Below are 24,957 nucleotides of genomic sequence, written 5' to 3'. Positions count from 1 at the left end.
CGCCACGGCAAGTCCGCCTGCGGCCGCTAATCTCGGGGTTAGCCAGCCATGTGGACGAGATTTCTCAGAAATCTCGTCCGCACGGGACGGGCAATCCGCTGTGGTAAGTCTGGCTGAAACCGCGGCTGCGGCGACCGCAGCCGCGGCTTCAGTAGATGCAGCATGTCAATTTTTTTTTTATTTCCGCCGCGGCCGCGCTCTCCTCTATGGGAGCGCCGGCCGCGGCGGAAATCTCACGGTTTTTGCTGTGGCCAAACCGCGGGATTTCCGACGGGAATCCGCCTAGTGTGACCCCAGCCTTAGAAGAAATTGCTTACTAATTACAGTATATCACAGATATAATTGAAATGAGGAGGGGGTTGCTTTTTAAGCATTCTGTAGTCAAAAATGAGGTTTAAAATTATTTGCATCACTCAAAACATTTGTTAAATAAAAATCAAAGAAATGTACATATTCAGGGGAGAAACATTATTAACCTTAATCTGTGGGAATTACGATGCTGGTTATTTTTTACTTTTTTGCTAGACATGACTGTACAAAGCCTTGCTTTCTGTTGAAGAGTTGTAGTATATCGATATGTACTTTCTTGTTACCTATACATTAGAATATAAAAATCGTAGAGTTGGAAGAGACCCCCTCGATCATCTGGTCTAACCACCTGCTCAATTCACTACAATGATAGATAAGATACCAGTCATTTTTGCAGCACAGTGATTCCATTCCCAAAGGGGGATGAACTAGTGAGCTCTCTTTTATTGTATATACAAAAATAAAATATGTATTTCTACTAGAGATGAGCGAGCACCAAAATTCTGGGGTGCTCGTTACTCGGGACGAAAATATCGCGATGCTCGAGGGTTCGTTTCGAGTAACGAACCCCATTGAAGTCAATGGGCGACCCGAGCATTTTTGTATATCGCCGATGCTCGCTAAGGTTTTCGTTTGTGAAAATCTGGGCAATTCAAGAAAGTGATGGGATCGACACAGCAACGGATAGGGCAGGCGAGGGGCTACATGTTGGGCTACATCTCAAGTTCACAGGTCCCACTATTAAGCCACAATAGCGGCAAGAGTGCCCCCCCCCCGCCCCCGCACTGTCAACGTAAAGATCGTTCTCCTCTGCCATAGCTGTAACAGCTGTGGCAGAGAAGAACGATGTTTGCCCATTGAATTCAATGGAGCCAGCAATACAGCAGGTTCCACTGAAAGCAATGGGCTGCCGGCGATCGCAGGATGAATTGTCGGGAAGGGGTTAAATATATAAGCCCTTCCCTGCAATTCATCCAGAAATGTGTTACAATAAAAATATATACCAGCGTATAAGGCGACGGGGCGTATAAGACGACCTCCCAACTGTCACCTTATACGCCGGCAATACAGTGGAGCAAAGAATAAAAATCATTACTTACTTCTTCTGACGTTCTGCGCCACTCCTGCAGGCTGTCGCTCCCTCCTGGTTCCCGGCAGAGCATTGCTTTCTGGACGCAGGGCTTGAAGTCCCCGCCTCCAGAAACACAGCCAATCACAGCCATTCAATGACATCATTGTCATTGGCTGTGATTGGCTGAAGGCACGTGTGTTTCTGGAGGCGGGGATTTAAAGCCCTTCGTAGAGAAATCAATGCTCTCTCTTATTCCCTCTTTTTTTGCCCCCCTTCCCCCACCCCCCCTTTTTTTCCCCCTTTCTCCCTGTGTTGGCCTGTACCCCTCTGTACCCAATACCCTTTGTGGCCTTCACCATGCTATAGGTGCAGGCCCCAAGTACGGCTAAGTCAAATTTCTGCTCCCTAAATGTTCGGGCCTCAACGTGGCACAAAAAAAGAAGACAGATCTTGCACCAATTGTATAAGCTGAAATTTCATGTCTTGTTTCTTCAGGAGACGCATTTCCATGCAGGACACATCCTGGATATGAAAGATAGACACTTCACAGCATGATACCATAGCACAAACCTGACAACCAAATCGAGAGGGGTATTGATAGCGATCCACAGAGCTGTACCTCATGAGGTTCTGGATGAGATGACTGATCTGGAGGCGCAGTTTATCTTCTTAAGGCCTCCTTGACATGGGCGACATGGCATCGCCACGAGAAAATCACAGCGATATCGCATCGCTACTTCGTGCGATATCGCTGCATCTTCTCGGGGCAATACCCCGACTTTGTAGCATCACATGCAAGGATTTTCGGGGAGGGCTTGATATGTAAAAGCCCTACCCCGAAAATGAGCTGTAGCTAAAGAAAAAAAAAGAAAAAATTTTTAAAGTATACATCACCTCTCCCGCTCTGTCCAGGGCGCCGCTGCAGCTTTGCTCTGGGTCCCAGCATTGTTTCTCTTCTTCATCTTCTGGCCGGGGATTGAAAAATCCCCACCTCCTGGAAGCGCTGGCTGTGATTGGCTAAGCGTCAGCCAATCACAGCCAGTGCTCGATGAATTAATTCTTCAATTCTCTACCGTAGCGGTCACACATGTCAGCTGCGGTAGAGGATTCTGCTGCTGGCAACCCCTTCAATTGATTTCAGGGAAGGGCTTTAAATATAAGCCCTTCGCTGAAAATCCTGAAAAAGTGGTTTAAAAAACAACCCCTCCCCCCCCCAAACACAAAACATACTTACCTCCCTTCGGCTGCCGGGTCTCAGCCGTGTCTTCTCCTGCTGTCCCCTGCAAACATATGCCATATAGTGGGAAGGGGTTAATTTCCCTTTAGACCCTGTGAAAGGCTGCACACCAAGACAGGCGACGGTCTCTGCTGCACAACTTTGTTCCATAAGGCTCTTAGGCAGCTCCAACTTGTGGATGTCTGAAGGGTAACCCACCCCTCAGAGCGGGACTACTGTTATTTCTCCCCGGCACACCATTCGCATAGCCGCATTGACCTTATAGTCACGATTTATCACATTCTGACTTGGAGCCCAGTAGCATCCATTGGGCCAACACTATGCTTAGATCATGCCCCAATTCTTCTAACCTTGACGGTCCCAAATGTTCCAAAGAGGCCTTGGTCATGGAAGTTAAACGACAATGTTTTGAAGGATTCAATGTGTTGTGCGGACTTGCTTAGCACGATTGAAAATTTCCTTAATGATCATTCAGCCGACACAACATCTAAACCAGTCCAGTGGGAAGCATTTAAGTGTGTCCTAAGGGAGGGGTCATCATCAAGCATGGGGCGCGCCTAAAACAGAAAAAGGCGGCCACAATCCTTTCTCTACTGGCCTAGTTGGCGAGCCTGGAGACACTATTCCGCCTGTCAGGAACCCTACATACTCAGAATGAATTACTGAACACCAGATAGGAGTGTAGGCACATCTTAGATCAAAAATACTTGCGGTACAAGCACAGCCTGAGATACTCTTGCAAGCATGCCAATAAATATGGACGCTCACTGGTGTGATATCTCCGTAGTAAGGCTAACCTTACGTATGTAGTGGACAATACAGGCCAAAAGAAACATGACCCTAAGGAGCTTATTATCATGTCTTATTATCATAGACTCTATAACATACAGGGCCAGCTGGCTGATATGCCCCCTGCCAACCGGAAAGATAGGATTGATGACTACATACGGAGGATGGCCCTCCTGAGTATCTCGGGAGAGACTAGAGGGGCCATGGTGGAGGAGATTAGCGAGGCCATTAAGGCCTCGCCGACGGAGAAAGCTCCTGGCTCAGATGGGTTCACCCCCCACCCCCGTTTTTTAAAAACAATTCCGGGAAATCCTTACTCCTATTTTGCAAGAGATGTTTAACCAAATATTGCCCTCAGCTCCTAAAAGTTTAATAAAAATATATTAAAGGAGATGTCCCGCGCCGAAACGGGTTTTTTTTTTTTTAAACCCCCCCCCCGTTCGGCGCGAGACAACCCCGATGCAGGGGTTAAAAAAAACCACCCGCACAGCGCTTACCTGAATCCCGGCGGTCCGGTGACTTCAATACTTACCGCTGAAGATGGCCGCCGGGATCCTCTATCTTCGTGGACCGCAGCTCTTCTGTGCGGTCCACTGCCGATTCCAGCCTCCTGATTGGCTGGAATCGGCACGTGACGGGGCGGAGCTACACGGAGCTACACGGAGCCCCATAGAGAACAGCAGAAGACCCGGACTGCGCAAGCGCGGCTAATTTGGCCATCGGAGGCCAAAAATTAGTCGGCACCATGGAGACGAGGACGCCAGCAACGGAGCAGGTAAGTAAAAAACTTTTTATAACTTCTGTATGGCTCATAATTAATGCACAATGTATATTACAAAGTGCATTATTATGGCCATACAGAAGTGTATAACCCCACTTGCTGCCTCGGGACATCTCCTTTAAATATAAAACACACATATATGTATTAAAGATACAGAGTTAGATCTTAAAAGGGATTTTCCAAGTTATTGATTGTATACAGCTTTGGGTTCCCGGTACCAAGGTATCTGACAGGTGACATCCTGTAAACCTGTCGTGTATGCTTCTAGAAGCAGGTTCATTTGATGACATTCCTGTCTGCCCTCCTATTGGCTGCAGTGGTCCTGTATGTTAATAACCCACAGGACTACTGCAGCATTTCTAAACAGAAGACTGGAGCAGTATTGAGTTGCAGCAGAAAAGCAGTGCTCAGAGAGGGGTATTTAATATACATGTCCCCCCACTGCCACCAATGGTAGGGGTACTTTGAAAACCCTGATAAGGTGTTACAAGCTATGGGGCCTATAATATATATATATATATATATATATATATATATATATATATATATATATATATATATATATATATATATATATATATATATATATATATATATATATATATATATATATATATATATATATATATATATAGACGAAAGGACTCACTCATTCACTCACTGACTCACTCACCTCACTGGCCAAAAGTTCTCCAACTTCCCGATGTCGTAAAAACATGAAATTTGGCACCAGCATAGATTATCTCCAAAATAGGAAAAGTAATTGGGTCCCAACTGGATTATTCAATTCTAGCGCAAAAGAATTGGCATCGAAATTTTACGTACATAATCTAAATCTCTCACTTTCCAATGTCATAGAAACTTAAAATTTGGCACACGCATTGAATATGTCATAAATAGGAAAAGTTAATGGGTCCCAACTCGATTATTCAATTATAGCGCAAAACAACTAGCGTCCAAATTTTACGTACGGAATCTAATTCTCTCACTTCTTGGTGTCATAGAAACATGAAATTTGGAATGGGCATTGATTATGTCATAAATAGGAAAAGTTAATGGGTCCCAACTCGATTGTTTAATTCTAAGTGCAAAAGAATTAGCGTCCACATTTTACATACGAAATCTAATTCTCTCTCTCTTCCTGATGTCATAGAAACTTGAAATTTGGCACAGGCATTAATTATGTCATAAATAGGAAAAGTTAATGGGTCCCAACTCGATTGTTTAATTCTAAGTGCAAAAGAATTAGCGTCCACATTTTACGTACGAAATCTAATTCTCTCTCTTCCCGATGTGATAGAAACTTGAAATTTGGCACGGGCATTGATTATGTCATAAATAGGAAAAGTTAATGGGTCCCACCTCGAATATTCAATTCTAAGTGCAAAAGAATTAGTGTCCAAATTTTACGTATGAAATCTAATTCTCTCACTTGCTGATGTCATTTTATATAAAAGAAACGTCGCATGGTTACCTCCCCGTAGTGTTTCCTGGGTAACGCAGAAAACTATGCAAAATGGTGAACATATGTTTTTCCGGTATCTCTAAAGTAACCACGACTTCATAAGATTTTCCGTGTGAACACCAGATAAAGACCAGTACCAGATTAACTCGGGCGAAGCCGGGTATATCAGCTAGTATGGAATAATTTTGAAATTTTAAAATGCTAAGGAGTATTTTAACTTTAGGCCAGTAGATGTCCTCAGTGTTCACTGGAATCCATCTCAATATTGCACAGAATGTTCTTTTGCAAATTGTCCACAAGATGGCAACCTCAAGGGATATCTTTGCAGAATCAACTTAGGACATAAGGAGGCACATGTTTTGTTGTACCTAGAGCGCATGGTGCCAGAGGTGGATAAGAGCAGTTCAGGTATGCATATTATGTATATGCAAGAAAAGCATGCTCACCAGTCCATCTTCCTTTATGAATGGAATTGCAGATTGCGCTGGAAAAGTGACCACTTGCCTGTCTACTATATTATGTCTTATATTTAATAAAATAAAATTGAAAAACCACACACACACATTTTTACAATAATGTTTAACATGTTTTGATTTTCCTTCTTTCATTCTCATGAGGGAGTGAAGTTTAATTATTTTACTATAACGTACTGGCATATATCTACAAATGTAGCAAAGAACTTGACATTTTCTACAACTGTACATGCCAGTATATTAGCCTGCATAGACAGACAATTACCCAAGGATGCTTAACAACAGAGAATATGGCCAAATAGCCATGGAGAACTTCAATGAACTGTCGGCAAGCTGACTATACAAGATGCGTGTCCACAGCTGATCATGCCACAGGGATTCCCTAAGATGCTATTAAAGGGGGTATCCCCATCAGTATCTCCTTTTGTGTGTTGCAATGTGTGGAGTATACAAAGGGTTAAACTACAGAGATCAGTTTATGTGATCTCTGCTGTTAGAGTAGGCTATGGATGTGTATCATAGCTGATTTAAACTGAAATGGAAGGCTGTGGCGTGTACTGAACAGAGATGATTCAAGAATGTAAAAGAACTGGAAATGTTCTACATGGAAGAGTGGTCAATGATCTCTCAACTAATGTTGTCTGACCTTGTCAAACATCTTAGAAAGTGATTCATTACTGTTATGCCAGCAAGGGTAGCAGTATAACCTTGTCAAACATTGGTAACTGAAATGCCAATATTTTTGCAACCTGAGGATTTGGAAAATGTGGAACTGAAAAACATTTTTTATTGTTATGGTTTACACCTAAAATATGACTCCTTTCATGTGTGGTGTATTTAACTACTGATTTGAGTTAACTTCCATGAAAGGTGACGATAAGTCTGAATTGGACTGTCTAATGTAGTAGTGCAGTACACAGAAGGGCCTGTAGAGGGCCAGAGACAGGACTTCTGGTGCGAGGGTTAACCAAGGGGTGGAGCAGGAACCAGATAAAAGCCAGTTCCTGCCAAAAGCATGAGGGAGAGGACCAATGCAGCAGAGAGAGGTGCTGCATGCTGGTGGCGCTGCATGCTGGTGGCGCTGCATGCTGGTGGCGCTGCATGCTGGTGGCGCTGCATGCTGGTGGCCCAGCAAAGGCCAGAGTCCGACAGGGATGACGCCCCTGGACTCACCCAAGAGAAAGAGAGAGAGAGGACCAGTGCAGCATAGGAAGGTGCTACAGGCTGGTGGCCTAGCAAAGGCCAGAGTCAGAAAGGGATTGATGCCCTTGGACACCCACCCAAGTTGGGGTGCTTACTGACATTGTGTGATGTGATGTGCTATGCTGTGACATAAACGCTGGCAGGAGCCAGACAAAGATATACGCTATTCATGAGCCATGTTTACACGTGTGGTGCACCATTTCTGGTCTTCCTCTATTCCAAAAACATATTGGTATGTTAACCTCTTAAGGACCAAGCTGTTTTGTACCTTAAGAACCAGACACTTTTTAGGGATTTTACCGCTTTATTTTTTTTTCATTTAGCTACCAAAATTATTTTTGCTGGGTTTTTTTCCCGTGACTTATTTTCTTAAATCTTTTTTTCCGTTTTTTAGTTTTATTGGGGGTAAGAAGCTAAAAAAAATCATTTTAACATTTATAATTTTTAACATTTTTTTTATATTTACACTAAAATAAAGTATGTGAATGGGTTCCTCTATTTGTTTTGGACGTTTTGATATATAGTATGTATGGTTTTGGTTTATAGGGCGCATACGGCGACTGTCTTTGTTGGCGTCTGCTTTGTGTTATTCTCTCTCTTATGTATGTATTGTTTTATTCTGTTATTTGTTTTACTTATTTATGTAATTGTATTTTTTACTATCTATGCCCCCCAAGACCTCTGGGGGACATTCACATATTTTTTTCCCTTTATTTGACACTTTCCCACTGTAGCTAGGGCATTCATAGGAGCCCTAGTTACAGGGGAAAGCAACCCCTGTGGTGACATTAGTCACTTGCAGAGCTGCCAGGTTCTAGTCTGACCCTCCAGCTCTGCAATAGCAGGGAATCCTAGGAGGTCACATGACCCCCCGAGGCTCCTGTAGTGAAAGTACATGTTACTTTCACTTCCCCCATACAGTGCTCATTGAGCACTGTGTACTTGGGGAAGCAGAAGGCAGGAAGAATTAAAAACTCCTCCTGCCTTCTGCTCCGGGTTATCAGCTGTCACCAACAGCTGATAACCCGTTCCTGCCTCTGACTTAAAGCACCGCCGTAATTTTACTATTGAATTTAAATTTACGGCGGTTGGTCCTGGGCTTAGAGCACCGCCGATAGTAAAGTTAAACCCAGCCGAATATGTAATGTAAAAATACGGCGGGGGTTTAAAGCCTGTTTCTGTAATAAATGAGAAGCATGCCGAGTTGTCAGCTGTTAGTCACAGCTGATAACCCAGAGGAGAAGGCAGGAGGAGTTTTTAACCCTTTTTTCCTTCTCCTTTACCGAGTACACAGCACTCAATGAGCGCGTTGTACTAAAAAGTGAAAGTGGAAATATAACTTCCACTACACGAGCTGGCAATCATGTGACCGCCGGGATTCCCTGCTACAGCAGAGCTGCAGGGTCCCAGCAGACCCTGATCAGCTCTGCCAGTGACTAATGTTACTATAGGGTAAGTTTTCTACTGTAACTGGGGCTCCTATGGAAGTGTCAAATAAAAAAAAACCAAACATGTGAATGTCCCCCAGAGGTCTTACATGATGTCAAGAGGGACATAGATGGTAAAAAAATAATTACATAAATAAGTAAAACAAAATTACAGAAGAAAACAAAAATATATACATATAAAAAAAAAATAACCCAAAGCCGACACCAACCAAAACCATCGCCGTATACGCCCTGTAATTTAAAACCATACATATTATGTATCAAATTGTCCTAAGCAAAATGAAGAACCCGTTCCCATACTTTATTTTGTAAATAAAATATATAAAATAACTATAAAAGTTTTTTTTAAAAATCATCTTTTTTAGCATTTTACCCCCAATAAAACTAAAAAACGGAAAAAAGTACATGAAAACAAAGATATTAAAAGTATAGCACTACATGTCACCAAAAAAATAAAAATAAAAAAAATCATTTTGGCAGCTAAAGGAAATAAAAATAGGGCATTTAAACCACCACATGAGCAAAATCCCTAAAAAGAGTCCGTTCCTTAGGGTGCATTCAGACGACCGTATATCGGCTGGGTTTTCATGCCCAGCCGATATACGGCGTCTCTCTCTGTAGGGGGAGGAGTCTGGAAGAGCTGGGAGCAGTGATCTGAGCTCCCACCCCCTCTCCGCCTCCTCTCCACCTCCTCTGCACTATTTGCAATGAGGAGGCGGGGCAGGGGCGGGGCTAAGTGCCGGGAATTAGCTCTGCCCTCGTCCCACCTCTCCTCATTGAAAATAGTGCACGGGGGTGCAGAGGGGGCGGGAGCTCAGAGCACTGCTTCCGGCTCTTCCAGCCTCCTCCCCCTGCAGAGAGAAACTCCGTATATCGGCCGGCGGCCGATATACAGTCGTCTGAATGCGCCCTTAAGGTAGAAAACATTTAAGAGTGATGCAAATCAACGGCATGGGGCTTTATTGTCTGTTTTGCATTTTTATAAGTGGGATGTTGCACTGTTTTGTGGTGTCTCCCCCACTCTGCTCCTATTTAACAAAAGTAAGGAGAGAATTTTATGGGGCAAATACATAGATATTTTTTTACCACTCTCTACAATGGCTGATAAGGAGCAGAGCAACTGAGAATAAAAGAATAAGATGTGTAATAATTGGATGCAGGCTTCTGTTCTTGTATGTGCTCAGTTTTAAGACTTTCTGAGAAAAAACTTCTGAAGGCTATGTTCACAAATGAAAATTTGCTATGGGTTTTGGTGCAGATCCGCATCACACAAGTAACACAGGTGGATTTTGATATGAATTGGCTAGACTCAACCTAGCTGTATCTGCTGTATCTGCTTAGGCTTTCTCTCACTCCTCACCAAAGAACAGCGATACAACAGCTGCTTGTGCGCTACACTTTGCCTTTTATACCTTACTCGGCACTACTCCACAGGACACAACATGTTCTCTCCTTTGCTCACTCACGCACAAGCCCCACCGGGCACGGTGACATGGTGCAAAGCAATTTCCAGTTGTCACCTTATCTGGGTTCAAGACCATATGCACGCATCCACACAGGCCATGACAGAGACAGTTACAAATACTTAATTTCACAGTTAAGTATAAGCAACATACCTTTAGATATCATTATCCTTACCAGCTGTATCGAAACCATCTATTCCTGCGGCAATCATACAACAAACCATATTTATCAAAATAATTTGTACGCGTATAACAACTCCCTGCACCTAAGCATTACTTGTCCAGCATTGCAGGATCCATCCTATTATATGGTCTACATAATAAACTTTACAGGCATCTATTCTAACACTTACTAGTAACTAGAACACTCCACGGATACATATGTATCTACACTCCACTAGCATATATTCACATTGTATAGCTAGCTCTATCTATCCAATCAACTGCAAGGTAGCAATTAAATGCAAGTTCTTCTGTTGTATATATTAACTAGCTGTGACCCCATGTCCCTGTTACTAGAGAACCTAAAATGCTTAACAGGCAGTGGATTAAAAAAGCTGCTGGAAGGGAATCCCCTAGTGGCAGGCACTTTAAACTTGATTTCCAGTGGTGGAAAATAAACAATTTTTTAATGCACGTATATTACAAGATTCATGATACACACAAAGGCCGCCTACACACGGGCGGACATCCCGCGGCGGTATTTCCTGCGGGATTTTCGCCACTGAAAGCCTGCATAGGAGTGCATTACAATACGCACTCCTATGTAGACGGCCGCGGTTTGGCCGCGCGAAATGGCGCGCGGCAAACAAACCGCGGTATGTCCTATTTCTGTGCGGGGCTCGCAGAGCCTCGCACAGAAACGTCACTCCCCGGCCGCCGGCTCCGGTCTGTGCATGCGCCGGCTGCCCGGCAGCCGGCACATGAAAGAGCCGGGGCCGCCAAGCGCAGGTGGGTACGCGCTCGTCCCTGCAGGCGCTGGGCTCGGGTCCCGCGGCGAGAATTCTCGCCGCCGGATCCGACCCGCCCGTCTGCAGGCGGCCATAGGCTATTATTAAATCCTTTGAAAATTAAATGATAGTAATGATACACATGCACGACGTACATTATACATACCTCATAGAGAAGGAATTGCAGTGAGAATATGCAGTAGAGCTTTAACACCTGTGCTTCTTGGGGTTGTTTGAATGACATAAGTGGGTGCATCAAAAGTGATAGAACCTAAGAATTAACATTGTTTTTATATTAGTTGAGGTTTCATTTAAACACAGTCAGTTCAGTTATCCAATGTAAATATTACAGTTAAAGGGGTATTCCAGGATTTTACTAACTTCTAATCACAGCCAGTCTCAGCGAAATGCTCAACAATGCCTTTTGCTTTCCTGTAAGGAGTGCTTGTGCTTCGATCAGGGTGTGTGATGTGACCCCCCCACTGTGCTGATTTAGACTCCCCTGATGTAATGACCAAGGTCAGAGGCTCCTACTTCCTGTCCTGACCACCCTGTCTAACCCACATGAATATTTAGGAGCAGGCACTCAGCAGCAGAGGCTCATCCAGAGCTATGGGCAGGCACAGTTGTAACTTCAGAAGAGGGTACTGCATGCTCACTAACACAGCCCAGCACCACAGCCTTCTTCCTCTAGCCGCTACTGCTCTGATGGCTGTTGTGTGTTGGGCAGCTCCACCAGAGCAGTAGAAGGTCACCTATTCATTGACAGGAACTCATGCTTTACTCATGGATAAATGTATAAAAGAGGGTAAATGTCTGAAAATTTCTGAATGCTGTTTATGTAAGGTATACATCTTCTGCCATAGCATAAATATTCACTTGAAAAGGGATCCGGAAGGTAAAGGTGTGTGTTGTACCAGATGGACAATTGCCAGCAGACACGATTCTTATGTGATTGTAACATTGATATAAGTAAGTGATTACAATATCGGAGCAAAAAAAAAAAAAATTATTGGGGCAACTAACCACTCGAAGGGAGGCTCTAGTGCCCTGTTTTACTACCTCTAGCTTGGATACAAGATGTGATACGGGAGGGCATGGAGGCTCTATTACCCTGTTGTTCTACCTCTAGCTTGGATACAAGATGTGATACGGGCGGGCATAGAAGCTCTAGTACCCTGTTGTATCACCCCTTATCACCCCTAGTTTGGATACAAGATGTGATACAGGCAGGCATGGAAGCTCTTATACCCTGTTGTACTACCTCTAGCTTGGATACAAGATGGGATACGGGCGGGCATGGAGGGTCTAGTACCCAGTTGTACCACATCTAGCTTGGATACACGATGAGATACAGGTGGGTATGGAGGAATAACGGTTCCATATGGTATCCAGAGGAATCCCTTATATCAACGTTCCAATCCCATATATAAAGTTTTATTCAATTTCATCAACTCCTTTTAGGGGAGGGTTTTGTTTTTGGCAGTGGTAGACAGAAATGATCATTGATTGATGAGCTGTCCTGGGAGTAAAAGGGAACCCATGAAAATTTTTTAGCTATTTGTATAAGAGCAGTGAGTGTGGAGCACACAGGAGCAGCAGGCATTTGGCTATATTGATGAAAAGGAGGAAAGCTGCGGGTATGAGAAAATGAAAAAAAAGTGAGACAATATTTCTGTTTGCTTCTAAAAAAGATAAACTGACAGATAAAATTCGTAGGAAGAAACTACAAATAAGACTGCAACTATCATAAATATCAGAGTGCTACCACAGTATATCACACTAGGAGGATCCACTGCACACTGGGATAGTTCTCTTGTATGTAAGTTGTTTGCACTCACAGCTATAGCTGGTGACAGTGAGACAGGCGCTCTCCTCTTATTCAGCTTTGTGAAACAATGGAAGGAGCTAGATAATCATCATTGGTTTATTGGGTGGGATTGAGCATTTATTAGCTGTGTATGGGATACAAGGTGAAGAGGCAGAGATGCAGCCAGAGGATTATGGGAGATGTAACAGGGATGCATAGGAGGACTGATGTCAACAACAACAAAGCACAGTGGGTGCTGCAGAATGAAGAGGAGAACTGATAAAGCAGGGGAAGGTAATGGATGGATTTACTATAGTGAGATGATTTCTGACTATTTCGGAATTTGACTTTGGTCTTGGAATACCCTTTTAATGCTTATGATATTATTAGCCAGGAACTGGGCTCCCGCCCCCTCTCTGCCTCCTCTCCACCCCTCGTAGAGGCTCGCACAGAAACGTCACCTTTGATGCGCCAGCTCTGCTCTGCGCATTTGCCGGCTGGGGGGCAACTGGCACATAGAGTGGAGGAGATGCCGGGAGGAGTTGAGCCTTGGGGGTCACTGCAGCGTCACGGCTTGCATCCCGCTGCGAGAATTCTTGCAGCTGGATCCGACCCGGCTGTCTGCATGAGGCCTTACTCTTTAAGATGCTTTGTCGGTAATTCAAATATGTAAATACATGATTTTTTTTCCTACCCCTTCATAAAATTAGTAATTGTACACAGGTGAATACAGCCCGTTTCATGACAGGAAGACAATCCTATTTAATGACTGATACTAAAAGGAAAATATCTAGGAAATAAACCCTTTATACACAGGCTTACCTTGGCTTTTGCATCTTGTTTGTCATTTGCTTTGGCCACCAGTAACATTAATCTGAGAATGAGGGTAACACTTAGAGGAAATTGCCCTCTCAGCTGAGGAACATCAGACTTCAGGAGCTTTTTCACCTTAGGCATCGGGATGTTGAAAAAATAGACATTTCCCACAAGGTCTTCACCTCTTCTTCCAGCCCTGCCTGCCATCTATAGAGAAAGTCAGAAAAATGATAGAGAGCGCCACAGGTAGATCCATTCCACACTTGCTGGAATATGCGGATACGGTCACAATGTGTCTTTTCCTCAGTACTCCAATCCTTTCAATCCAAGGAGAGCTGCAGATACAAGCTGGGGGTTCTGGAACCAGAGCTCACCCAGATAAAACAGAAAATGTGAAGTCAAAAAAAAGGTCTGCGCTCAAAGATGGAGTGAACTGAGGACAGATTCACATGAAAGTGATGGTGAGGTGTGTTACTCCTTTCAAGTAAGTGTTACACCTCACCATCACTTTCATGTGAATCTGTCCTCAGTTCACTCCATCTTTGAGCGCAGACCTTTTTTTTGACTTCACATTTTCTGCCATCTATAGAGGGAACAGTACCAGTGCAGAAAATAATTAATTATTGCTTTGTAATTCATTAGTTAACCACCGTAGGATTTCGGAAATCAGACAGAATCTGGATACCATTATTCAGGCCATTATTACCACAGGACTCAAGTGCTGTGCAAATCTTGGTAAATCTTGCTTCCTGCACAAATTTGCTCATCTATATTTTAAGAGCAAAATACTAAACATGGAGCTTTATAGCATAAATCAACTATTATATGATTGTAAACTGGTGTAATTAAAAAGTGGTACAAAGAATTAAAAATATGATTTCCCATATTTAACATAATATACTTTGGTTACATTCACTTGCTAGCTATTGGCTACGGCCGCTTCAGACATAAGGCATTAGTCCTGATGGCGCACACCCTCTTTTTATAAGGAATGGACAATCTGATAAATACAATAGCTGATAAATAAAATAATCCATACAGCTTTCGGTAATAATTCACATATCTCTGAATGCTTTCTGTATGTAGGTGATATATGCCTTAAAAGCTGCAAGGCCTTACGCCTGCAATAAGTTGTATAAAGTGATTTCTTATATCCTTAATTTGGTTAGGGTAAAACATATGAATTACAATTGACCGGACCCTGTAAAATTCCTTTAGGTATGCAGATATGTGTAGATTGTTACCCTATAAACAAAAGGATCATTGTAATTATCTGACAATGAGTCATTAATTACTGAAAAGGCCTTGTGATCTTTGATTCTTAGGTGTAATTTAGACAACGCTTTCTGCTCAAAAATCGCTCAAAGCCGTCTTTTGAGCGATAATCATTGTGTCTAATTGCACTGACATTGTGCAGTTTTCATTAAGCAGTCGCTGATCGTTGTTTTTCAGCATGCGATCGGTTATTAGGAATTCACAGTGGAATACAGCTGATGTTGTTTCAGCTGTATCCCGCTCCCTGAAGACAGGCAGGGTATGAAGAACACAGCAGTTCAGCTGTGTTCTGCTGTGAGAGGGTGAGACAGCCTCCAATATGTGTACATTGTTCTTGTTACTGTAAATAGTCCACTACTGTGTGTTTTATTATTTGTCCACAAGAGGTCGCTGTTCTGCAGAAAAGATTTTGGTCAAGCTGTGAGGTGACAGGACCGTGGTAGCCTGTGATTGGAGCACCCGTTGCCTGGTTACAGCGTGCGCATGGGAAGAGAAAAAATAAAAAGCGTGCGTACACTGTGAGGGGACAGTTGGTCGAGGGAGCCATCTGAGTGGCGCTACGGAAGAGGGAAGGAGGTCGTATCCTGAAGGGACCGGAGCTGCAGCGGATTCAGATTTTGACCAGATGGCCGCTGGATGGGGGAAGACTTGCTGCCGGGGATGTTGCTGAACAACCGGAGCGAGACTGGATATTGTGTGGACAATACTGGATGCCGCTGAGGAAGTGAGTAACGGCTCTCTGCAGTACCACATACTTTCCTGGAGCAGCCCCTCATCCGTCTAGACTTTTTGGCTGATCATACAGCAGGCCGGTCTACGTGCACGCAAGACACCATATTTTGGCGCCAAGTTACTTGGGACTGCGTTTTGGCCTGTAGTTAGATTAGGTAGGGTTATGGACCGTGTCAGGCCACACTTCAGCGGGATCGGCATAGTGGCTGGCAAGCCACATCCAGCCGTCAGTAAGAAGCTTCTGGAGAACATTCACCTGGCTATATAGCCGCTGTTCTTTATACATGTTCCTTATTGTATTGGGTCTGGGGGGATAGAGTCCGTGTGGGTACGTTTGTAACCTGTTGTGCTGCACCGCCGGTACTCAGATCACTCTCCCTTTCCTTAGTAGGGGTATTAATAGGTAACAGAGCCGGTTTATTTAGGCCTGCCCGTTAGGTAAAAGCATAGTCTACTATAGTAGCGCCCTTTGGGGAGTACAGCGCTGTACAGCACAAGGGCCTCAGCCATCTGGCTGAGTGTATTTGAGTTTTGTCGGGTTACCTATTGTTTGTGGTCACGTGGGCCACAGTGCTTTAGTAAAATTCGGTTTGCACCTGAACTGGTGTCATTTTCCTTGTCTGTGACTTTGCTGTATCCTAGGGAGCCCACCCCGGTACACTGCATCCCCCGCTCAGAGCGCTTGGCTGTATAACCCGCTTGTCTTTTGCATGCCCTGCTCGGAGCACTCTGCTGAATAACAGCTTGGCGCTCTGAGCAGAGAACAGCTGGATCCAGAAGACCAGCGGCCCCGCTTGTCTTTTGCATTCCCTGCTTGGAGCACTCTGCTGAATAACAGCTAGGTGCTCTGAGCAGAGAACAGCTGGATGCAAAAACCAAGCGGCCCCGCTTGTCTTCTGCATCCCCCACTCAGAACGCAAGGTGATCACTCAACGTTTGAGTGATCACCTTGCTCTGTAAAAGCACACAATGATTATCCCTCATTAGATTTCTTGAGCGATAATCGTTGTCTCTAAACGAGGCTTAAGATGCCTGAGGGATTGGCCACCCTGGGTGTGGAGGAATCGAAATTAGCAACACTTGTGCAAAACACATCTTTTTGTGTATATAAGTTGTGGTAGAACCAAGATGGTCAGAGCAAACTGACGCCTATATGCAGTGTGGTATTTCCCCAGGAGAAACTCTGATCCATTTCGTTGCTGCTCTCCCAGCCGATGGTAAATTGGACTTATGATGCAAAAAGACCCCTAGGTAATGGACTCTGTCCAGTGATGGTGTTCAACAAACAACAGATGTTGTTTATGTGTTGTAAGTATATTCATGTGTAATATTAATGTGTTCATGTATATCCCTTGGTGATATCAATATTTAACCTTTGCCTAAGAAATAGTGTACAAGTATGCAATATCACCTATTTTATGTAGTTTAACTATCATCCATTTCATATAATTTTGTTCATTTATTAGCTTATTAAATAAATTGTGTTGTATCAAACCACTTGTCCTTCTGAGGGTGAAGTCACACGAACGTATATCGGCTCGGTTTTTACGCCGAGCCGATATACGTTGTCCTCGTGTGCAGGGGGGGGGGGGGGGGGGGGGGGAGGATGGAAGAGCCAGGAGCAGGAACTGAGCTCCCGGCCCCCTCTCCGCCTCCTCTCCGCCCCTCTGCACTATTTGTAATAGGGAGAGGCGGGACGGGGGTGGGGCTAAGTTCCGAGAATTAGCCCCGCCCCCGTCCCACCTCTCCCCATTACAAATAGTTCAGAGGGGCGGAGAGGAGGCAGAGAGGGGGCGGGAGCTCAGTTCCTGCACTTGGCTCTTCCATCCTCCCCCCCCCCCCCTGCACACGAGGACAACGTATATCGGCTCGGCGTGAAAACCGAGCCGATATACATTCGTGTGACTTCACCCTGAACTTGTTGCTTTTCAAGTTGGCAATACATAAGTAAATGGCCTTCATTTATTTTTAATGTAAGCAATTGTTTAGTCCTGAGAGAAGTGTACCTTCTCCTATGTACACGATTTTGTTTGACCCACAAAGTCAGTATTTAGCTTTAACCAAAACAAGCCGAAGCGATTAAGAATGTGTTCATCATATCAACTCATCAATGCCAGATCAGTAATGAGTCAATCAATATGTAAGATGGTTCTTGTTGGCAGTTAGTCAGAATCCCTCCTTTGAAGCCCCCACCACAGCATAAAAGGACAAATTCTTTCGCTACCTCTTGGGAAGAATCTCCATGGCCACGCATTCTTAGCCTTTTTTTTCTTATTTGTCTCTTTAAAATGTTTTGTACTTATTCTAAATAAACTTTCTTAAGTCTTTCACCATGAGGTTAGTTACTTTGGCACCATTCTGTGTTATAAATAAACTGAGGAACAAATATAGATATTTTACATAATTAAAATAGAATTTGTGCAAAATACCTGTCTGTAGTTCAGTGCATCTAGAAAAGGGGAATCATGTAGGAAAACAACCGATTTGCATGGCATGTTGATTCCCAACGCAAGTGAACTGGTACATGTTACAACCTGAAAAGAATTACGTTTTTGATGAATATACTTAATATTAGCAAATCTTTGTGTATTTAAGACGATGTGCAGATTAGACATACATGATTTGTGTAGGATTTGCCTTTAATGAACTATAAATTCTGTACTGTGGCTTTAAAGGTGTTGTCTCACCAAAGACAACCCCTTTCAGAATGCAACACCCAGGACAAACATCTGAACACCTTAGATCCCGCTCCTGGCACTCCTGATAAACAGTGGACTTTGCTGGGAAAAGCTGCAGGCAACCATGGACTTACCATGCCATGACTGCTGCATGGGGAACTGTATTATGGGACAACCATTCACATAAATGACTGTCCTGTAGTATAAGAACAACTCAGTCTGCCCAGAAATCACTATGTCCTAACAAGGCATATGAACAGGGGTTGTGATCTCGGCAAACCTTTTTAGCCTCTGTTCACATCTCTGCTGGTCAATTCTGTTGCTTTGCTCTGTCATAAAAGTAGAACAACCATACTAATGAACACCAACAGTGCATAATATACACCATCAACTCAAATAATAGAGGCCATTTGCTTCTGTCATGGTGTCATTCAGAGAAAAAAGTGCACGAGGCACTATTTTTTCAAGTAAAGTTACAAATTTGTTGTACTCTACAATGGAAGCTTTAAAACAGAACTTCCAGTGCAGGTGGTGGTGTAGTGGCCCTGGGGGTCCTCCAGGGTAGCCACACAATCATCACTCCTGTAATACCTAGCTATGGCCTCCTAGGAGACAGAGGGTGCTGTACGTTGGAAAGATCCCATCTTTCCCCTTTCTTCACAAGCTTAAAGGGGTTGTCCCACGCCGAAACGGGTTTTTGTTTTTTTTAACCCCCCCCCCGTTCGGCGCGAGACAACCCCGATGCAGGGGTTAAAAAAACAACCCGCACAGCGCTTACCTGAATCCCGGCGGTCCGGCGTCTTCATACTCACCTGCTGAAGATGGCCGCCGGGATCCTCTGTCTCCGTGGACCGCAGGGCTTCTGTGCGGTCCATTGACGATTCCAGCCTCCTGATTGGCTGGAATCGGCACGTGACGGGGCGGAGCTACACGGAGCCGGCATTCTGCACGAGCGGCCCCATAGAAGACTGCAGAAGACCCGGACTGCGCAAGCGCGGCTAATTTGGCCATCGGAGGGCGAAAATTAGTCGGCTCCATGGGAACGAGGACGCTAGCAACGGAGCAGGTAAGTATAAAACTTTTTATAACTTCTGTATGGCTCATAATTAATGCACAATGTACATTACAAAGTGCATTATTATGGCCATACAGAAGTGTATAGACCCACTTGCTGCCGCGGGACAACCCCTTTAAGCTAACTACTTTGCAATAGCTGGCTGCTGATAGGCTGCTTGTCATTCTGTCCCTGATTGGTAGAGGGTGGGGAAGGGTGAGAGCGGGAAAGTGAGCAGGGCGAGGCAGGATGCTCAGAGGAGTTTGGAGAGAAAGTGTGGGAGAGAAGACAGGAAGTGAAGGAGTTGTTATGGGGAGTAGTGAGGAGGTTGTTGTCAGAGTAAGCCGTGAGAGGAAGTGCTACATAGTGTGGAGAGGAATACCGTTGTCCAGAGGAGGAAGCAAGCATCTGTGGGTTTCCCCAATTTAAGCACAGTGTGAAGGAAAAAGAGTGGGACCTATCTTCCTAACAGTGAGTTACACAAGCCCCTGTGAAAGTAAAGCCAGGGAAAGTGAAAGAAGCACAACTTTAAGCTAACTTCATTTACTGCACAATGGTCTGCTAAAGGTAAACCCTCAGATAACTAGGACTGTGGGAATTCTACTGAGTAACCTTTCAATACACAGAGACAGAGAGACCTCGTTGTTGTATTAAACTGGAACTTGGAGCAACATTGTGTAAATGCAAAGCAATGCCTCTGCACGTTTGTGAACTATATATAGTCTCCTGAACATTTCACTAAAAGCTGAAGTAAACTGACTATCTCCTGTTTGCAAATCAAAGCTACCAGGACTTGTGTCAATTATTTCTCTGTTAACCCTTTGAGTCCCTTAAGGAAGAGGTACTGGCGTCACATGACAAACCGCCGTAGAGAATTACTAACTCTAGAAACCCTCGTCAAGAATTACTAACTCTAGTAACCCTTTCGCCACTGTGAGTGAACGAGCCAGGCCCTTTTCCAGGAAAGATCACAGAGCCACCCGTGACATCCATTTTGTTTTCCCGTGGTCTCCCACACATTGGTGCGCTCTGCTTGGATGCTGCAGTGGCTCAACCCAAGAGTGAGGCCTCATGCAGACACTTATATTATGGCTTGGCTTCATACCTGCTGTGAGTTGCACAAACTTTTTATTGGCCTATTTAACAAAGACTTATGGCAGGTCAGTCAGTAGAGAAATGAGCTCATAATAAATTTGGAGCATCTTTATACACTTTTGTCTAACTTTATACCACTTTCTGGTTGGCCTAGTTAGTTCCAAATTTTGTAGCACATTGTCACGTGTAAGTCATGCGCCTTTCCTGTTGAGTCCTGCCTCTTCTGCACAAAGCCACACCCCCTTGCTAAACTAGGCACAGTAAATTATTCTTTTTAGTGCATTCTTTTTGTTTTATAAATAGGTCTAAAACTTAATACAATATTATGAGCGAGAAATTAGCCAAATTTTAACACATTTAAGCGGTAAGGTTTAGGTGTAATCATATGAATAAATATGCCCTACTGCTGATGGTTATTGTAAACATACTCACTCTTACGTAACCCATCCTGAAAAGCATTTCAACATGTCTTCTTCCTTTTGCATCTATTGATGCATGATGGTAACCAATTCCTTTTCGTGACAAATTAATAAGATTCTTGTTTTTTTTGTTTCTTGAATAGTTTGTTCTCTCACATATTTGCAAGAATGTCTGTAACAGATAATGCAGTTTGTATACATGGTGTAAAGCCTGAATAAATCACACATCTGTCGATGCAATGAATTGGTTGGTCAACTAGATGGCACAGCTTGGGATCGTAGGTTATGTAAACATAAGGCACATTGGCACACTATCAGCAAAACAGTAACCCTGGAAAATCAACTTGGAGACTACCCTAGCAAGCTGGTATATCACAAATGACATGTGGGAGAGTGTCGAAATCCCTGAACCTGAAACCTCACTATATAATATGTATGCAGTGCTGAAAAAGATCGACAAAGCTAAATGCGTAAATTACTGTATGTGGTTGCCGACTATGAATGCTAGAGAACATTTGTACTTTATGACGGACCAAATATGGTTTATCTGGTTATGTGAATTCACAGGATACAAGGTACTGGCTGTTATGTCCGCTGGGCACACTAAAGCACTGCACCCTCATGGATGCAAGGGAAAGTGTCCTAGTAAAACTGCAAACACACTCACAGTATCTGCAAGGACAAATTACACCACTCCAGGCAAAGATAGGACATCTGTCCCTTATTAATCAGGGAAGTGGGACACCCTTGCCTAAAAGTAGGGTAGACGCCCTTATAAGGACGGCTCCACTGTTGCCATCTAGGACCTGGCTTTTTCTGATTAGGAAGCTGAAGAGATGCACAAAACAGAGGACACAACACTGTTCAGACACACAGAATATGACTGATGAAGCTTCATGTCTGCCACCTGCATAGACCCAATGAACATGTCTCTGTTCACACCAACACACCAGGTAATGTATACCACACAGAAGAGAACTGCAAATACAGCACTTGTCTGGCGACCAGCACAGACACGCTGTTCACATTTACACACAACGTAATGCATACCACACAGAACTCTCATGCCTACAGCTAGTAAACCATAGCTAGTGCAAGTGTCCTCAGACCAAGGGGGAAAGAGTCAGCCACCATGCTGACATAAAGGGAACCATGTTAGGAATCACCCATCTGCCATACCTGACATCAGACGGCTGGAGGCTGTACCTGTCAAAAGGGAATGGGAGAGGGGGTCTGCATAGACTGCAGACAGGGACAACAGGTGTCCAGACCGTCAAAGAAGGTGAACCACTTCAGACTAATCTACATAACACCCAGCTCTGAGTGGGATAAACACAGAATGAGTCTTATATGCAGCAGACCAGAGGTATTGGCTGGCTGGAGAAACTCCACACCCAGCCAGCTCAATTATCCCACACCTGTGAAGCTGTGCTGCCAGAAACCATAGAACAGATCCCAGCAGCACAAACCTGAAACTGGCCTACTTAAAGTCCCCACCTGACTAAAAAAAAAACAAAAAAAACACTATTGCATGACCAGAAATTGACGTTTGGTGTACAGTGTCAGAAACATGATGTCATGTCCAGACTGGACATGCTGGATCCGTAACCGTGAAATACTCATGGGCTGTGAAAAAACAGACTGCGAGTGCACACAAAACAGAGGTAAACAATAAAGAAAACCAACACTAGGGAAACACTATCCCTATAAACCCTCTACCCAGGGAAGGGACCTGCCTATAAGCAGATATCCCATCCTGACAAGGGCAAATCTGACCACATACCTTCGCCACTAGCAGACCCTATGTGACATAGGAGAAAAACACAGAAAACAAGATATAAACTAAAGTAACCACAACACCTAGCTTTGTGAAGCATCAGGCAAACAGGAGATCCAGCACCAAACTCTGACTTCCAACATAGTCAGAGTGAAACCGAAAATAAAGAGTAATGAGCTGAGCGCAAGGTCAGGTTAAACAGTCCTCCCAAATTACCCACAGGTGAGACCAAGCAAGTCTTACCTAATACCACTTCCATCAGAGCCAGAAGATGAAGAGAAACAAATACAAGAACTGAACCATATTACTAGAAAGGAGCAAATCCCAGAACCGCCGCAGCACACAAATAGTGGTCCCACTTTTCTTCAAATCAACTGTGACTGTCGTGGTTTATCTGGACATGTTTGAACAGTTTTACAACCAACTAAGACCAGAAAAAAACATTGCTTTTTCCAAAAGGATGGGAAAACATGCCACATCTCCTGCAACTCACGTTCATGAACGGTTTACAGAAAAGCAAACTGAGTAATGGGTTATGGCCACCATATTCCCTGCACGTGTCCACATGCGATTTTTATCTGTGAGGCAATTTAAAGCAGAAAGTGTACACCAATAATCTGCATACCCTGAATGATCTCAAAGAAAACGCCATGAAAACTATCTGCAGCTTCAGGCAACATGCCCAAAGATGGACCACTTCCATCATCTGTTGTAACATGTTGGTAAACCAATAAAGCTTCCGAAAAAACAATCCACTTCCTCATTCTTCATGTCACAGTAATGACAGAGGTGGGCTACTTTTATGTGATCCACCCTGTATAACTTAAATTTTCTGAGGGTAGAATGGAAAAAACCCCAGCAATTTTGAAACAGTTTTTTTTTTTTACAGCATGCAGTATACATAACATGATAAATTTATTATGTTCAAGCTATTACAGCAATATCAAATTTATTAGGCTGGATATATCTTCTGCTTCTCTGAATGGTATCTTACCTCTTCATCCACAGCTTGGACATTAGCATAAGTACAATCAGTTGGTATTTCACTGAACTCTTCAATCTTTTTCATTAAATGGTCATAATTGGCTTGTTTGACCACCAGTTCTTCATTCTTACTTGATGTTCTGTTAATAATAGGGGATTAAGTATTTGGCATATGGCTAAGCAGTCAGAAGAAGCAGAAGGCAGGTTTTGGTGTGGATCCAAGTCAAAATCCGTGTCACATTTTGACTTGGAGTTTGGTGCAGATTGTGATGTGAATTTCATCCCCTTTTTTTGTACTATGTGGATGAGAATTGTTAAAATCTCATCCACGTGGCTTGAACTGTAAATGCTGCCGTTTTACTGTGCGGAAATTCTGTAGCATTAGGCTACATGTGAACATACATTAAAGCAGTTATCCCATGAAAGTTATTTATCGCCTATCAATAGGATTGGGGATAAATCACTGACCTCTGCCCTCAGACCCCCAGTAATCATTTATGACCTATCCTACAAATAGGTGTTAAGGCCTCGGTCAGACGACAGTTTTTTGTCGCGATTTGTGGATCGCATGTCGGATGCGCATCCGCAAATCGCGTGACCGGGGCCGAAGAATCGCCCGAAAAATCTGCTGCTAGCAGCGTTTTTGGGGAAAAGGCCCCGATCACAGGAGCGCTGTCCAACCCATTGCAATTCAATGGAGCCGGCAATACAGCCGGCTCCATTGAAAGCAATGGGCTGGCGGTGAGCGCTGGATGAATTTTTGGGAAGGGCTTAAAAATATAAGCCCTTCCCTGAAAATCATCCTGAAATGTGTAAAAATAAAAAAAAAAAATATTGCAAGATATTTAGAGATACAGGGCAACCTGCTGTTATATCAGTGAGGGTTGATATCCTGTATGGTGGGTCACCATCCATCTGTGGCTGGCATCTTTGGTATCGTTCACATGTGCAGGCTATCTTTATATGCAGTCACTCCTCCCCAATCTGGGCTGGGTTGAGTGGGTGACTGCATATTAGCCTGCAATGAACAAGTTGCTCCTCCACACTATATTGTCTACACTATAACAGCGGGTTGCCCTGTATCTCTAAAGTGGGCCACACTGGCTGACATCTTGGGCTCCCCCAAC

At 43.8% G+C, this 24,957-nt stretch overlaps 1 protein-coding gene across 2 annotated transcripts in view; it reads right to left on the bottom strand.

The window, feature by feature from the left end:
* The window catches only part of DDX60 (DExD/H-box helicase 60), a 179,511-nt gene that overhangs the window by 26,283 nt on the left and 128,271 nt on the right, over positions 1–24,957 (bottom strand). For both annotated transcript variants that reach the window (XM_066573553.1, XM_066573554.1), the window contains 5 exons: positions 23,841–23,970; positions 21,083–21,241; positions 18,253–18,357; positions 13,823–14,023; positions 11,357–11,461 (listed from right to left, as the gene is read on the bottom strand). In XM_066573553.1, the coding sequence (XP_066429650.1) occupies positions 11,357–11,461; positions 13,823–14,023; positions 18,253–18,357; positions 21,083–21,241; positions 23,841–23,970 (700 nt within the window). The remainder of the gene's footprint in view (positions 1–11,356; positions 11,462–13,822; positions 14,024–18,252; positions 18,358–21,082; positions 21,242–23,840; positions 23,971–24,957) is intronic.

This window comes from Eleutherodactylus coqui, chromosome 7, assembly GCF_035609145.1.
Source record: "Eleutherodactylus coqui strain aEleCoq1 chromosome 7, aEleCoq1.hap1, whole genome shotgun sequence".
Lineage (NCBI taxonomy): Eukaryota > Metazoa > Chordata > Amphibia > Anura > Eleutherodactylidae > Eleutherodactylus > Eleutherodactylus coqui.
This window is presented reverse-complemented; position numbering and strand designations above follow the sequence as displayed.